General features: G+C 48.0%; 1 protein-coding gene across 1 annotated transcript in view; it reads left to right on the top strand.

Moving 5' to 3' along the window:
* Positions 1–17,922, top strand: part of PKHD1 (PKHD1 ciliary IPT domain containing fibrocystin/polyductin) — an 832,619-nt gene that overhangs the window by 779,159 nt on the left and 35,538 nt on the right. The window contains exons 59-60 of the mRNA XM_075341622.1: positions 2,757–2,770; positions 9,611–9,755. Coding sequence (XP_075197737.1) covers positions 2,757–2,770; positions 9,611–9,755 — 159 coding nt within the window. The remainder of the gene's footprint in view (positions 1–2,756; positions 2,771–9,610; positions 9,756–17,922) is intronic.

Raw genomic sequence — 17,922 nt, 5'->3', positions numbered from 1 at the left:
AGAAACGAAAACAGAACGTAGTAAAAAAAATAGTCACCAATTTCTGAAACTTGTAATTTTTTTTTATTTTTCCCACTATGGAGCTTTAGGACAGATTGTTTATTGCATGCCGCATTTTATTATTACATTTTTGAGGTACATACAATATTTTGGTCGCTTTTATTGTATTTGTATGTTTTTGTTGGGATAAGTTTAAAAACCAAAAGTTTTCATTACTGGCATTTCAATATGTCTTTCAAAGATCATATGGGGAAAAGGGAGGTGAGTCAAAGGTTTTATTGATTTTTATTTAGTTTTTCAGAATTATTTTTTGTTTCTTTTTTAGTTATTTTATGGGACTCTTGCATTATAGTACATACTGATGTATTCTGATACTATAGTTTAGACTGCAATACTATAGTACTGAAGTATATACTAAAAAATATCTTCTTTGAATCTCAGCCAGTCATGGTGGGCTGATGGGCACCAGAAAACTCCCTTAGGCCTGCAACACACATCCGTGTTTCCGGTACGTGTTTGGTAAGTTTTTGCACGTACCGGAGACACGGAGACCCATGTTATTCAATGGGTAATAGCACGCACACGTAAAATCACACGGAACATGTGTCCGCGTCGTAAGTACGTGTGTGCAGTTTTCTACACGGACGACATGTCCGTTTTTGTCCGCCAGCACGCAGACACGGACCCGCTATAGTCTATGGATCCGTGCCTGCACAGACCGCACACGGAGTATGTCCGTGTTCAGCACGTTTCGTCCGTGTGCGTTTTTAAACAAGCGATCTTTTCTTTTTTTTTTTTCTTTTTTATTAAAGTCAGTCTACTTACCTTTTTTTCTGCTGTTCTCAGTCATACTTACATTGGCACTCGCTCTTTTTCTCCCCCCGGCTCATACTTACCGTTCCCCGATCACCAGCACGGCGAGGAACAGCTGTGCAGAGAATACGCGGCAACAATTACTTTGAAAATGCCGGCCGCTCATTAATCAATCTCGTATTCCCTGCTTTCCCCGCCCACCGGCGCCTATGATTGGTTGCAGTGAGACACGCCCCCCACGCTGAGTGACAGCTGTCTCACTGCACCCAATCACAGCAGCCGGTGGGCGTGTCTATACTGTGCAGGAAAATAAATAAATAAATAATTAAAAAAACAGCGTGCGGTCCCCCCCAATTTAATACCAGCCAGATAAAGCCACACGGCTGAAGGATGGTATTCTCAGGATGGGGAGCCCCACGTTATGGGGAGCCCCTCAGCCTAACAATATCAGTCAGCAGCCGCCCAGAATTGCTGCATCCATTATATGCGACAGTTCTGGGACTGTACCCGACTCTTCCCGATTTGCCCTGGTGCGTTGGCAATTGAGGTAATAAGGAGTTAATGGCAGCCCATAGCTGCCACTAAATCCTAGATTAATCATGTCAGGCGTCTCCCCGAGATACCTTCCATGATTAATCTGTAAGTTACAGTAAATAAACACACACACCTGAAAAAATCCTTTATTTCCAATAAAAAACACTAACAAATACCCTCGTTCACCAATTTATTAAGCCCGAAATACCCCTCCATGTCCAGCGTAATCCAGGATGGTCCAGCATTGCATCCAGCTCTGCTACATGAAGGTGACAGGAGCTGCAGAGGACACCGCCGCTCCTGTCACCTCCACGAAGCTACTGAAGAGAGCCGCGCGATCAGCTCAGCTGTCACTGAGGTAACTCGCAGCCACTGCCGGATCCTCCAACTGTGACAGCCAGTCACCCGAGTGGCAGTGATGAAGTCACAGGTGAGTTGCGTTCTCGGGTGGAGGATCCAGCTGGCCGCGGGTAACCTGAGTGACGGCAGCGCTAATCGCGCTGCTCACTTCAGTCACTCAGGGAATTAGCGGTCACCGGTGAGTCCTTCACGGGTGACCGCTAATCAGTACGCGACACAGACAGAGCCGCGGTATAACAATGAAGTCGGGTGAAGTTCACCCGAGTTCATTCTCATCGCGCAACTCTGTCTGCTGTCAGCCGACATGTGTCAACGACATTTTACATCACATACACGGACATTCCACGTACACATACAAGGGCATTTTTCACGCAAACACGGAGATTTTACACGCAAACACGGGTAGCATACGTCATCACACGGATGCCTTATGTACCGGATAAATGCCCAAAAGAAACAGAACACGGACTTGAAAAACGGACCGTGTCACACGTACGTTTTTTATGCGGAAGTGTGTTTTCGGCCTTATTGAAATTGTGTAATTTAAATGCCACACCAGGTATTCCTGCTGTTAGAGACAAGTGCCGGCTGTATAACCCAGCTGGAACCTGCCTAGTATGCAGAGGGATCAACTACTATGTCCTCTCCATACATTACACCTTCCTCCATCTGCACCATGATGCATTGGTATGTCCGGGTGACAGACTGATGTAGAGTGGCACGGGGAGGTAGTCATGGGTGAAGAATTGACTCCGGATGCCCCGGCACACTATAAGAAATTCCTGGCCGGTGTGTGGACTTTTGTCATGTGGGCTGGGAACCCCTGCAAGCCATATACTGCTGCTGACGTCAGATTTTCGGGACCAGATGGCGACTCACACTCACACAGAGACGAACAGTTCACTTTAAACCACAATTCTTTACTGTACGGTTCATTCTCCTTCACAACTTCACACTCCAGACAGCGGGCACATACAGTATCTTCCACTGCGTTACAGTTTTTACAGAATTCTCCAACGCAATTCAACCACTTTTTTGGTGTGCTTCAGATTTAACTGGACTGGTGAGTCCCAGTTCAACCCAGTCTAGGGTTACAGTACACACCTTGATGGTCACCTTCCTTTCCAGCCATCCCATGTCCAGTCTCCTTAGGAGTCCCATAATGACTGTAGTAAAGCTTTGCACTCCTGGACATTTACTCAGAAACCGCTTGGTTGGTTGACTACACTCACACATCAGTTGAGATGAACCTGGTATCTTGACGGTTAAGGGACCTGGCCACTAGAGTCCTGCAACAGCAGAAGTCACCTGGTACCTTGATGGTTTAAGGGGCATGGCTGCTATGGTTCAGTCCTATGGCTCCTGTCATCTGAGGCCACTCTGTTCGAGGAATAGTCTCTAGTTATAGTGCTGTTCACACTGTGTCTTTGTCCACACTCAAGGTTCACACTATCTTGTCTTTTGTATCCTCTCCTTCGTTGCCACAACCCACCCACAGTATGCGACCTTCACGACTTACTGACTACATGTCCCTCACATTTGCTCACTAAGTCTTCACTGACTCATCTAGAATGAACTGTTACTTTCCTATTCACTGGACCCCTCCCAGGGTGGGCTGGTCCCAACACTTAACTACTTCTGATCCTGCTGTCTGTTGCTGGGCATAACCCTCTAACAAAAATCCTACATTATCATTACTCTACATTATACCTTATACATTACATATCATTACTAACATTTATCACACTTTACATCACAATACAGTGCAGTTATTAACACTTCACAATATTTACAAGACATTATTCACACTATACAAGATAAGAGCAGAATGACGTGATTGGTGTTTTCACAGTTAGGAACACGACAGGCACAGTCCACCATCCTTACATTGGGATAAAAGCGTTTTCCCAATCAATACATTTATCGCCTCTCCATGGAATTGATGATAAATGTATGGTAGCTGGAGGTCCAACCACTGGGATCCCCACTGATCTATGTGAACTTTGCTGAAGCGTGCATGCTTAACCACTGCTTGAATTACTTTTCGCAAAATAATCGCAAAATAGTGAATAGAGTGATTGTCACACATAGGACTGTCGGACCCCCTATCTAAGAATTGATGGGAGTCCCATGTGATCAAATACTTATCCATCCTTTGGATACTGTAACTTTTATTTCATGGCGTATATGGAGATAGGACAGGGACCCCTAAACTGGCCCACAGACTTGCGACCCTGTGCTGTGCCTTATCTCAGAGATAGATTTGATGGTAACCAGGTCTGAGCCCCCAGCCTGGTCCTAACTCCTGTCCGGGCTCTGATCTTGCTCTCCCTCTCTCCCACCCACGGAGCTAGCCGGGAAACACAAAGACGAAGTCCCACAAAATAACACAGGCAAATGAGAACTGAAACTCGTACACTCAGCACTCAACACATACAGGAGAGACAATATGTGTACTGGAGAGTAACTAAAAAGAGGAGGAAGTACCGTACAACAGGGGAATGCTCACACAACTCAGAAGCGCAACACCAATCACCATAAACAGGAGAAATACAGAGACCTGGATCACTGAAGCTATCGTCGGCACTTACAGGAAGGAAGTCATGCTTAATATAGGGAGGAGACAGCAGCACATGGCAATCAGCAACCTGAGCTCTCAGTTCCTTCTCACCAGTCTGCAGGGATTAACTCCTGTAGAGCTGAAGAATAGTGAACCTGAACCAGCCGATGCCCGGCTCCGGCTGAACACTCCAGAAACCTCAGGTTGCTTGTCAGACTCTGCAGTGATTGAAGTCTGATGTCACCATGCCATGTCACCAGGTGTGTGCAGAGCTGAACATCGCGTGAGAATTCATTGGGACACCCCTTTCATGTAATATTTGATTATTTGATTGTACTGGGTCCTCCAAATTGAAACTTTTAACAGTTGTTCTGGTTCATAGAGTGACATCCTTAGATGGGACGCCCCCTCCTATAACTTAAACATCAGATATAAAGGGAACCTGTCATCTGATTTACCTTGCCCAACCAGCAATCCTGGGGGCTGTGCCGGACTAGTCTATTCTCTGGCTATAGTCCCAGACCAAATACTTAAACTATATTTACTCTGACACACTAGGATATTTAAGAAAATACAATATGTGGCTGCAATCGTGCAGGCAGGATCTGATTCATGCTACATGTGGTTTGGGCAGCGTGAGTCAGCTGGCAGGTTCCCTTTTACACCAATTGGGGCACATGACGACACTCCAGTGTTTCCATTTGGGGAAGATTGGAATTGGGCAGCCTAGAATCTAACTTGTCCAATTGCCTCTAAATAAGAGGTGTTAGATATATTCTTAAATGATCGCAGGTTCAGTAAGGAATCTAAAAGAACATGTTTTTAAAAGTATAATAATAGAAATAAACAAATAAAGAAAAGTTTGAATCGCTCTCTTTTCTAAAATTAAACATAAAGAAATAAAACATTTTAGAAAATAAACATATTTGGAATCAGTGCATCCAGGAAAGTCCGATCTCTCAAAATATAAAATGATTTACCAAGTATGTTAAAGGCCTAAAAGTAAAATAAATCAGGACTAAAGGGCGCTTTACACGCAGTGACATCACTAGCGATGTCGCTACCGATCGTACCCACCCCCGTCGGTTGTGCGTCACGGGCAAATCGCTGCCCGTGGAGCACAACATCGTTAGTCCCCATCACTCGGACTTACCTGCCTAGCGACGTCGCTGTGGCCTTCGAACCGCCTCCTTTCTAAGGGGGCGGTTTGTGCGGCGTCACAGCGATGTCAAACGGCAGCCGTCCAATAGAAGCAGAGGGGCGGAGAGCAGCCGAAAGAAAGTGATGCCCACCTCGTTACCGGAGGACGTAGGTAAGGTGTTGTTTGTCATTCCCGGGGTGTCTTCAGTCGGGACTTGGGTGGGAAAGGACCTATAGTCCAGACCTCAATCAGTGAATTAATTCAGTCCAGTGGCTTCTGGACCTCGTTTCAGGGTCTGAGTACCCCCCTGTGTGCTCCGGTTTCCAGTCGGTTCCCCGGGTCGGTACCGGCGGGCCACTACCCTGTCCCAGTCCACCACGATTCCACCTGGCCGTCTTCCCGGCTCCTGCAAGCTAGGCCATCGTGTGCCTCCTAGCCAAGGTACCAGGGCTACGACCCTGGCACCTGTCAGTTTCCGCTGCAGACCTGTCATCACAGGCCTGCTGCACTTCACTCCTCACTCCACTCCAAAACTCTCTACTGACAACTGAACTTGACTGACAACTGACTTGCACTTCCTGCCTCAGGACCTCTGAACTCCTCGGTGGGCGTGGCCAACCGCCTGGCTCCGTCCCCCTGGTGTGTCCATTAAACTCTGAGGGAGGTGACTAGGGTGTATGTGTTTGGCTGTTACCTAATGTGGGACTGTTGTTGTGTGGGGCGCTATCTGTGACTACCTGGCTAATCCAGGGCATCACACTCCCCCCTTGGTTAACTACAGACCGTCCGCGGGCTGTCCGACTACCACCGTTTATTTTGCTGAACTGAAAAAGATAAAAGAGACATTACAAGTATACTAACATATTTACAATTATGATGGCTTTTTGGGTCTTCCCTTGACGGGAGGCATTCTGCTTAAACGTTGCAAACAGGTAAAACATTTTTATTAACCGGGAACGGGACGGGACCGGGTCCTTTCAGTTGCCCACCCAAACAACCTGAACCTTGATGCTGCCTCTAAAAACAGGTCAGCACCCCTTTTCCCCAGTCCAGGAAACAGGAACGGGTCCGGGTGTTGCCCAAATGGGCCGGGTACAAAGTTCCATACCCGACAGTCTCTCAGAGGCCAAACGTCCAGGGGACGCCTGACCCGGAGGGTTGTCACCGGTTTGCATGGTGACATGACCTCGGCCTCCTCCGCCGCAGGCCCTTCCTCCAACCAGCCTCTCCGGAGACTGTAGGACCTGAAAGGGTGGTCCGGGATTATTTACAAGCCCAAAAGTTATTGGGTGACCTGCAAGTTCTCGGCCTTGTTCATATAAAACGGGAACATCAACTTTAAAACTTCAACCTTGCGGCGGGTTCGGGCTCCTTTAAGGCCGGCCATTCTCAGGGCACGCATCCGCAAAGTGCCCAGGCTGCCTGCAGTACCTGCAGATCACTACCATCATGTCTCCGAAGACGCCAATGACAAGCGGGGCCTCATCTTCCGAGACGGACTCCGTATCATCCCCTGAGCTTCAGCCATCTGTCATCTCCGGGTCTGAGTTGGCGCCCACGGGGCCTTCCGGGCCGGGCGCCGTTCCCGTCACAGCCGGGTGGACTACCGGGGCCAACATCCTTCCTGCGGCAGGCGGTTCACCGCCAGCTGCTACACGGGGAGTCACCACCGGAGCCTTTGGACCCGCCGCTCCTGCGACCGGAGCGGGAGCTGTAACCTCCTCCTCTGTGGGTGCCGCCGCTCCAGCGGTCGGCGTGGGGCCGGCATCACGCTTGGGAACAGACATCCTCCATCTGCTCCCCCTTGGTCTTTTTGCGGCACCCCCTTTTTCTTCTGGGCAGTTTCGCTTTCCGACCGCGCTCTTTGCTGCACGGCCGTGTTCCCAGGGGGCGGGGCTTAGGCTTTTTCGCGCCCTTTCTGCGGGGAAGAAGACTCTGGCGGGAATCTTCGCGCCAAAAGATGGTGGACTCTGAAAATTTTCAACGGGTCACCGCTGACTTCAACTTCAAGGCGCCCTTCACTAGGTAAGTGATTAGGTACATGTCCTGTTCGTGATGCCAGAAGAGTCGATGTGTACCGCCCCGCGCTCGGCCGCAGCTGAGCCGCTCTGATCCGGGCTCGTTGGTGGGTGGCTCGAGCGCCTCCGGACCCGGGGTCACTTCGCTCTGAAAGGATGCTGGCGCTAGGTAGGGGGGTGGTAGGTAGGTGTATGGCCGAAGCCATGTTTGAATTTGTGACGCCACCCATGGGATGTGGTGAAGGTGTAGACACCACCGCTGCAGTTACGGTGCAACTGGGGTGAGATGGTTATGCAGCAAGATGTTAACCCATCCGTGGGCAGGGATGATGGCCCCGGGACCCGTTGGGGGGAGCTGGGCGGTGCGCGGCCAGATGGCACTGTGGTACTCACTGTGATTGACACACACAAGTCTCTGGTAAACAAAGTTGATTGTGGTCGGTGCTCGCAGCCGGCTGCGTTTGGTCCCCCACCCGGTTTGGTGGTCTTTGCCTTTCTCCTGCACCGTGTAGTGTGTATGTAGACTGCCTTCGCTTCAGCGATGGGAGTCCGCTCCCTGGCGGTATGTGTGTTGAGAAAGCCCGTTTGCCCGCAGACGCTGGCCCGTGGGATCTCTCTGCCTGTGCGGTGGCTTTCTATCCCCCTCGGTGGGCTGTTGTCTTCAGTCGGGACTTGGGTGGGAAAGGACCTATAGTCCAGACCTCAATCAGGGAATTAACTCAGTCCAGTGGCTTCTGGACCTCGTTTCAGGGTCTGAGTACCCCCCTGTGTGCTCCAGTTTCCAGTCGGTTCCCCAGGTCGGTACCGGCGGGCTATTACCCTGTCCTTCTCCACCACGGTTCCACCTGGCCGTCTTCCCGACCCTACAGGCTAGGCCATCGTGTGCCTCCTAGCCAAGGTACCAGGGCTACGACCCTGGCATCTGTCAATTTCCGCTGCAGACCTGTCTCCACAGGCCTGCTGCACTTCACTCCTCACTCCACTCCAAAACTCCCTACTGACAACTGAAATTGACTGACAACTGACTTGCACTTCCTGCCTCAGGCCCTTTGAACACCTCGGTGGGCGTGCCAACTGCCTGGCTCCGCCCCCTGGTGTGTCTATTAAGCTCTGAGGGAGGTGACTAGGGTGTATGTGTTTAGCTGTTACCTAATGTGGGACTGGTGTTGTGTGGGGCGCTATCTGTGACTACCTGGCTAGTCCAGGGCGTCACACAGGCACCTCCCCTAATGGGAGGGTGTCTTAAATACACTGTGTCTCAGCCATAGGCTGAGAGGTATTTCCTGAAAATAGCATACCGGCCCTTTAAGAGGAAGGCCGCTACGTGTCTTAGGTGCACTCCCGGAAACCCTGTGCAGCATGTACATAGCCCTGGAGGGGAAGGAGGCAGCAGCACACATGGATGGCCAGGGGAGCACGGTGGAGCACACGACCCGGCCGGGGTGGTGAATAAGTAAGTTGGCGTCCCTGCAGAAAGGCCGGCGCCACAGCATTGATATATTCCAAATTGACAACTTTTCTTGCAAAAACAATCCTTCATATAAATATATTGATAGAACAATAAAATAACAATAGAAATATTATATCTCATGGAATAAGGGGAAGAAAAAACAAAGTAGCAAAAATGTAAAATGAGTATACGGGCAGGAATTGTTGACTTGTGAGTAGAGACTAGTGATGGGCGAACCCGAACTGTACCAATCACATACACTGCCACAGAGGGTGGGTGGGGGAAACAGAGGATACGCATGAGAGTTAATGATCGAACCAGGAAGCAGTGGGACAGCTGTGCAGGAGACTCGGTAAGTATAACTGTCCTGCTTTGCAGTTCCCTAGCCCTTTCTACCACCATTTTACAGCACAATCTTCAGGTTCCTATTGACTTGTATGTGGTTCGCCATCCAGGCAGATGTTCGGGTTCAAGTCTCAAACCTAACTTTTTTTTTAAGCCTGGCCAGACCAGCCAAAGTTGACCATCACTAGTAGAGAACTCTCAGGCTTTTCTTTATAGGTCACTTTAGCACTGAAATAGTTACTCCATAATTCCATAAATTACATTTTTTTAAAAAAAAGAAAAAATGAAAATATACGAAATAGTATTTCTGATATGTTTCAAAAATTAGCAACAATTCTCCTGTTCTCGTTCCTTAATGGAAGACATGGACACAATATGGGCCCAATTAGTGCAGTCACCCTGAGACATATTCTTTTTCCGTTACAGGACGCACTACAGTGGTAATAGAAGATGGATGGGGAAACTTTTCCAACTTGGCGGTCTCAAGTTCCGGATCAAATTGGTGCTTAATATTCAATGTTACATCACCGGCAGGTATTTATCTGCTCTCTCTTGTTCCCATTCTCAGTGTCTTGAGCCCGGTAGTATCTGGAGATCCAGAGCCGTGTGGCTGCCTCTAGGAGGAATATATTATCATACTTATTGTGTGCAGCCTCCACAGTAAACTACTCACAAAAGAGGCTTCTAGACAAAAATCACAGAGTATATTTATTCCTTTGTTCTTTTGCTGATAACTGTAAAAATATTTTTATTGATGCTTTCTATGTCATTTACATATAGTATACAATTAATAATCATGGGTAGATATAGATAGATAGATAGATAGATCTACCACCCAGATTGGCTTGTTGGTGCCTCTTGTTGCATCCGGTAGCTGGGCCATATGCCCCCACCACACTTCACACCCATTAGAAAATTATGTAAGCCCTAATCTTAGAAGGGTTGTCCTATAAACTATATATACTCTACCAAAAGTGGTAAATGTATAATCCCTAGGAGTCTGACGGCCAGAACTCTTCACTGATCATGAAAGTTGAGCTTCTAAGTCTACTAAGTTAATGGAGTAGTTGTGAGCATGTGCCACCAACATGATCAAGCAAAAGCAAAAAGATTCACGGACCCTGCTCCAGTGGCTTTGTTAGTAAGCCATGTCTGTCTGACAAGAGCGCCCCGATCTTCCTCCTACCTGTTGGCATCCTTGGCTCCTCTTCTAATTAGCAGGCCTGGTATCAAGTCATGTGCAAGTGCTACAATGGTGATGTCTCTCCCGGTCTACTAATCAGAAGAGAAGCTGGGGATGTCGGCAGGTATGTAGAGGTTCTCAAGCCTATAGTCTGATAGCCAAAGATGACCAATGTGGCAGCAGCTGGATCAGGGTCCTATGAACCTTTTAGCTCAGCTCCAGAGACCACCACTCCATTTACTGCCGTTTTGGTCGCACATGCTAAATATTTCTCCATTTATGTTTTCTAGTTCCATGGGGGTCTCAGGAACCCCATCGATCATATACATAATGTTGTTTTGTTTGTACATGATCAAGCAAAAAGATTCACGAACCCTGCTCCAGTGGCTTTGTTAGTAAGCCATGTCTGTCTGACAAGAGCGCCCCGATCTTCCTCCTACCCGTTCGCATCCTTGGCTCCTCTTCTAATTAGCAGGCCTGGTATGAAGTCACGTGTGCAAGTGCTACAATGGTGATGTCTCTCCTGGTCTACTAATCAGAAGAGGAGCTGGGGATGCCGGTAGATATGTAGATGGTCTCAGGCCTACAGTCTGATAGCTAAAGCCAATCGATGTGGCAGCTGGATCAGGGTCCTATGAACCTTTTAGCTCAGCTCCAGAGACCACCACTCCATTTACTGCCTAAAGGAGTTTTGGTCGCACATGCTAAATACTTCTCCATTTATGTTTTCTAGTTCCATGGGGGTCTCAGGAACCCTATTGATCATATACGTAATGTCGTTTTGTTTGTATTACCTTATTGAAGGGGTTGCCAGGACTTTGATATTGACAGGATATACCATTAATATCAATATATTGGGGTCCAACACCCAACACTCTCACCGATGATCTGATTACATGTCCTGTTGAAGTAACCACAGCTCTGTATACTGTCTAGTGGCCATTCTCCTGTTCTGCAGTTAAGTGACCACTTAGTTATAGTACTTGATTACACAGCGTATATCTGTCATGCTAGGTAGGTACAGGGGAGTACCAGTACCAAGCGAATGGCGAAAAGGAAGGGAAGGGGAGCCTCTTATCTATGGAAGGGCGAGATGGTGACCCTGACCAAACCTACCACTGGTCCCTGGGGTTCCTCACTACCCTAGATAGGTTCTTCACCTATGCGCTGAGCTGGATACCTGACCCTAGGTATTCCTAGTGCTGAACCATAAATAGGGAACGGGTGGGATGAGCTCTTCATCAACCCCACTAAACACTAAAGAAGACACAAGGGGGACACACAGGGGCAAATGCAAGAACTACTTATCCAAACTCAGGTAGAAGTTCAGCAAAGCTTCAGCAACAACACCACATCTGAGTACAGGCCACCTGCTTGTAACCAGAGCTTGCAGGAACTGAACAATATCACCAGCATGAGTCCCGGGAAGATGGGACTATTTAGGCACATGGAGAATACTGATAATCAGCAGCTGGATGGAAGGAGCGCTTTGCTGGGTCCTAGAGGGGAAGAGATAAAAATACAGCAGGAAAGCTATCTAACACAATGACTACAAACCGCAGGAACAATAGAAAGTCAGGGAGAATTTTGTACAGCCAAGCGCTGTAACCTTCTATTGCTAGAAACCACATGACTGTCTGTCACCCGCGACACACCGATTACAGTATGGAGCGCAAGCTGTTTTGTCCACCGCACATTGTTCATTTCCAATTTGTTGCTGGTCCTGGTATCAGCTGATTGGTAAGGGTGCCAGTGTTGGGCCCCCACCAATCTGATAATGTTGACCTAGTCTACGGAGATGTCATCAATTTCAAAGTCCTGAGCAACCCTTTTAATATAGCAGTCTCTCCGCAGTCCATATAACATGTGTACGCACAGCTAAAATCCATGCAAATTCACCCAGACATCCCATAAATTGACTTTCGGAGGTTACAATAACACACATAAGCCTGTTATGGGCACTGTTATTTTCTGCTTGTCTCCTCGCAAACATCCGCGGCTCTCCGGCTTTGATATTGTTGTATAACTAATTCTGTCTTCCGCGATCTTGTACGTCTACTAGCGAGCAGTCTCCTGAACTTAGCAGCCGCCATTTGAAGCCCAGCACATGAGTCTAATTTTCCAATTATGTTCGTGTTACTTTGAAAACTGGTTTATTTCAACAAGTTCAATTTTACGGCTTCCTTACCAAATTATAGAGTGCTGGGTCCAGAGTGTGCTGGGGAGTTTTCTTGTAAAAGTGTAACATGCTATAAACAATGCTCGTAAATTCCACAGTTTTCCTCTTTATTAACATCCTTTTTCCTGATGATAAAACAGTTAACTCGCCCGGGCTTCTTTGCCCCGGAGGGGTGTGAAAATTAAGATTTAGGGGTCCTGAACAGAAGCCACAATAGGAAGGTGTCTGCAGCGCATTTAAACTGCCAGACACGGCTTTATGGACGCAGTAAATATTATCAGCTTTTACAAACCCCAGTGTCTCTTCGGTGATCTACAAACCAGAATGCAACGCAACCACCATGGTGGACTCCAGGTATGTTCTGTAAGATTGGTGGACTTTTGCTGTCACATTCCTGCCCCAAAAGACACCCGGAGTAGTGTTTTATGAATAATGTGTTGCGTCTTTTATGAATAATATGTTGTGATAGCTGTGTTGATAAATAGTGCATTGAAATGTTTTCTTGTGGGAGTGTGCCGCCCCCGTGCCAGCAGCCGGCGCTGCTCGGATCCGAGCCTTCAGGGGTGGTGGCTTGAGGATCTCGCGAACACGCCGAACAAATGGGAGGACGTAGATGTATGGGCTAGGCCGTAGTACGTTCGTGACGCCACCCACGGTGTGTGGTAAGATGGGACACCACCGCTGTTTTTTTGGGGCACCTGGGGGAGATGTTGTGCAGCAAGTTGTTAACCCCTCCGTGGGCAGGGATGTTGGCCCCGGGACCCGATGTCGGTCTGCAGGAGATAGCGACAGGGAGTGTTGGTGTACTCACTGTTAATAAACTACACATGATGGTGGCCGGTGCCGCGGCCGGTTGCATTCGGGTCCCCCACCCGGCTGGTGGTCTCTATCCTTTTCCTCTGCACTGTTTGTGTAAGGTTGACTTTCCTAGTGTGAAACGCAGGAGTTCGCTCCTGGGTGGATGTGGCCTAATGAGCCGTGCCCGCAGACGCTGGCCCGTGGGATCTATAGGCCCTGGTAGTGACCTCTTATCCCTATCGGTGGGCTGTTGTCTTCTATGAGGGACTATGGGTGGGACAGGACCTCTAGTCTTGGCCTCAATCGGTGAATTAACCAGTTCCACTTGGTTCCGGTCCTGGCTTCAGGGTCCGAGTACCCCCCTTCGTGCTACGGTTTCCGGGTCGGTTCCCCGTGTCGGTACCGGCGGGCTACAACCCTCTCCTGGTCCACCTTGGTTCTGCTGAGCCATCTTCCCGTCTCCTGCTGACGGAGACCACCATCTGCCTCCTAGCCAGTGGCACCAGGGCTCCAACCCTGGTACCGTTCAACTTGAACTTTCCTGCTGGAGCTACACTTAGCTCCAGCCCACACTTCTCTCCAAACTGAACTACAAACTCGTCTGCTCGTTTTCCCGTCCCGGGCTGTCTGGACCCCTGGGTGGGCGTGTCCCAACCGCCTGGTCATGCCCACTGGTGTGTCTATCTCTCCCTAAGGGGGGGTGACTAGGGTTTCCTGGTTGACTGTGTGTTTCCTAGTGAGGGAATGGTGTAATGCGGGGGGCTATTTGTGACTACCTGGTTTTGCCAGGGCATCACATTTGTATAGTGTAACCTGTGATATGTAGTGTTGATAATGTGTTATATGAAGTATGGCATAGCACTTATATACAAAGTCACCAGACCATAGGATAAGCAACAGTTAAGTGATGGGACTAGCCCAGTGTGGGAAGACCTAGTTGATAAGGTAAGAGATTGTTCATTCGAGAACAGTAGGTTGAATTTAGAGAATGATCATTTAGTGAGTGTGGATAGTCTGTAGGTTGTGAAGGTCATGTACAGTACAGTGGGTAGCTTGTGGTAGTAACAGGAAGAAAGTAAACTGAAGACAACAGAGTGCAAACTTTGAAAGTTGACTAAGACATGGAGTGCAAACAGCGTTGGAACGAGAGACAGATCCTCGGACCGAATGGCCCCAGACGATAGGAGCCAGAGGACAGTACTCTAATGGACAAGACCATTAGCCATCAAGGTAAGGGTTTTTTCTTCACTGGCGTGCGACTGAAATCTGCTGATCCAAGCAGACTGTCCCCAAATGTTTGAGAGTGCAAGACTCTACTCTGACCATGGTGATGGGACACCTGATCCTCACCCCTGTATAGAGACTAGACATGGAGCCACTGCAGGGGAACGAGACTGTCACGACTTGTACTGTAATGCTGAGCTGGGCTGTGCTGGAACTCATAGGACCGGTAAGATTGGAAGCAGCCCAGGGGGAACTTAAACTGTGTCTGAATATGTCTTGTAGAACTGTAATGTGCTGGAATATATATGCCCACTATCTGAAGTGTAAAGTTGTTGCAAAAAATGCACCGTTGATTAAGGAATTATTTGTTTGATACAAACTGTTGGGCTCCTTGTGAGTATGAGATGTCATTGGGTCCTGATGATTCAACGTCAGGGGAAGTATTCGGCCTGCAGGGGTTCACAGCCCACACATCAAAGGTCCACACACCCAGCCAAGACCAGCTTTTCCATGTAATGTGCTGTGCTGGAGCATCCAGAATTAATCCTTCGCTCACGACTACAACCACACGACACACTACAGTTGGTATAGTCATAGCCTTGCCTTGGAAGAGCTAAGTGTTACAGGGAAGATGCGTAGAACATTGAATATTGCGACCTTGCTGTGGATGAAAATGGTGCTGAGCATAGGCTTTAACATGGCGGATGGTAGTGCAGCTCCAAAGAAGATCTCCACCAATCGTGGGCACTGGAGAAGTGGAAAGCTGGGAAAATGTAGCTAGCCCTCAAGAAGATACGCCCATCAAAAGAAGGAAATTCCAGTCCATAACAAAGGGTCCACCACTATTGGAAAGAGTGGAAGAAGAAAGTCCACCCGTTGTAGATTGACATGATATAATGGGCAGAGACCTGGAGAAAATGGGAGGATCAACCGGAAGAGACCTCACTGGATCTGAGGCGGACATATTCACCTGGCTGCCAAGAGGTAGGTGGGACGGCACCATTTTGTGAGAAGTCGGAACAGACAGAGAGAACAATGACTGTGGCCTGCGAGCCTCAATGTTGGCTCAATTCTGTGGAAATGGAAAAATTACGCTGCCTTATTTGAGAGGATGCCAAGCTTCAGTGTCCTTACGGGGCAAGTGAATGTACAATGAACTTATGGTACTGTTACAATAGGAAGGGTTGAAAAGGTTTATCCACTGGGTGCAGGACTCCTCACCGATAGCATTCCTCAGGAAGTGAGATTGATGGCTCGGCAGAGAGGGTCACTAGGTCCCTGGAGCCTGCATTCAAACTGGAAACCAAGGTCTATACGTTAGGTTGATTTTTGGCCTGCAGATGGGCTGAATGTCTGGAGACTGTGTGGGCTCAGTTGCTAGTGAGTTTCATGCCATCTCTGCCAGGAGGATCGACCTTTGAAGGAGAGCCATTGACATGGCGTGAAGGCACTTTCCGTTGCTCAGAGTACTGCTGTGCTTATGGTGGCATGGGAGCGATGGCCTTTGTTCGTATGTCAGGCATGTCGTCAACACCTAAGCCCAAACGACCTGCAGACCTACCCAGGAGAGGGATGGATTCTGATACCTGGGGGTCCTTGCTGTGCCAGTTGCATCCCCAGACCATGATAGTTTCAGAGCCCCTGAAGATTCAGACAAATTTGGTACTCTCTGTTGTTGACCTTGAATGACTGAAGTTGTTTCCCTCCCTTCCTTCTTTAATTGCACACATTGTGAGTTCCACTGCTGGATTGTGGAACTATAAGTCTTGACAGGGCCCTACATGCTTCGCCCTAGGTTTTGCCCAACCAGCCATGGACTCTGCCCAAGTTCCATATGAACTTTGTCCCTAATGCCCTCATAGATAGTCCCATTCCCTGTAGACTGTGAGCCCTCGCGGGCAGGGCCCTCTCTCCTCCTATACCAGTCTGTCTTGTACTGTTAATGATTGTTGTACGTATACCCTCTCTCACTTGTAAAGCGCCATGGAATAAATGGCGCTATAATAATAAATAATAATAATAATAGATGGTACCCAATACTGGACATTGTCCTAAAGCCACTTTATGGACTTTGTCCCATCCAGCCCTGAACCTTGCTTCTCATGGATTGTGTCCTTGCCATAGGACTACTGTTTGGGTGAGGGGGAATTGATAAACCAATGTCCTAACTGATTTGAAGGTGTATGCACTGTGCCCTTGGACTTTTGCGGCTGCTGTTGTGTTGGCCTGAGGTCCACTGCAAGGAAAAGTGACTGTCACAAGTTGTAGTGTAACGCTATGCTTGACGAGCTTTTGAAACATTGAGGGTTCCATTGGACAGACAATCAGAGATTGGAAAGTTCCATAGGACAGGGGGTAAGTTCTAACGTGGTACAAATCATTCAGTTAGCATTTTCCTCCATATTTTGAGTCACGAATCGATCAGTGTTAGTTGTTAGTTCAGTGGTCTCCATAAATTAGTTGGACACCAGAGTGGCTGCAAAGAGTTGTCATCTCCTTCTCTTGCGGACAACAAGTAATGCGCGGTGCTTCATTTCACAAGTATTGACGCGGCAGATTTCACCGATAATTACAGCTGATCATATTTTTTTAGGTTTGGAGAAATAATATTAGTTAAAGGGTTTTCTGAGGCTTTAATACTGATGGCCCCTAAATGTCTGATCAGTGGAGGTCTGACACCCAGGACCCCTGCTGTCATAAGGGAGTGCAGCACCCCCTTCATTGTTTCCCTAAATGAATACTAATTTCCAAATGACTATTCTAAAAGAGTTTATACACTTCTCAACATTGAAATTACAACAATAAGAAGGAAGATGTGGAATTATGGAAATCCCTGAATGGATAGAAACATGTTTTTTAAAACCTCTTGATTTATTCATACTACGTGCAGAAATCCCGACTCAGCTGCTATCAGTGAGGTTATTAATGGTGGCCTGAGGAAGGTTCAGCCGCAGTGAATGCACTTGTGTAAATCATCAAGATCCACTGAAGGCAGCTCTTTGTGCAATTGCCAACTAATAGCCGCCATTTTATCAAATCTGACTAGATTATGTGGGCAACGCCATGACAAGTCATTGACTAAGTAACTTCACTATAGTGGGATTATGGTGTGGAACTAGTGGTGCAGCCATTTCTCAAATATCTCCCAAGAAATCTTTTCAATGCAAAATTGCTACTTTGAGCAGCCGGCGTGGCCTAAAGTGCCCTCCTGGCTGCAGTGTCTCCAGACTTGTCTCCATCGAGCACATCGGGGGCATCACTTGTTGGTGATTACACAGGTGCTGCCTTCAGAGGATTTTGATGATTTGCACAAGTGC

This window comes from Anomaloglossus baeobatrachus, chromosome 3, assembly GCF_048569485.1.
Source record: "Anomaloglossus baeobatrachus isolate aAnoBae1 chromosome 3, aAnoBae1.hap1, whole genome shotgun sequence".
NCBI classification, from domain to species: domain Eukaryota; kingdom Metazoa; phylum Chordata; class Amphibia; order Anura; family Aromobatidae; genus Anomaloglossus; species Anomaloglossus baeobatrachus.
This window is presented reverse-complemented; position numbering and strand designations above follow the sequence as displayed.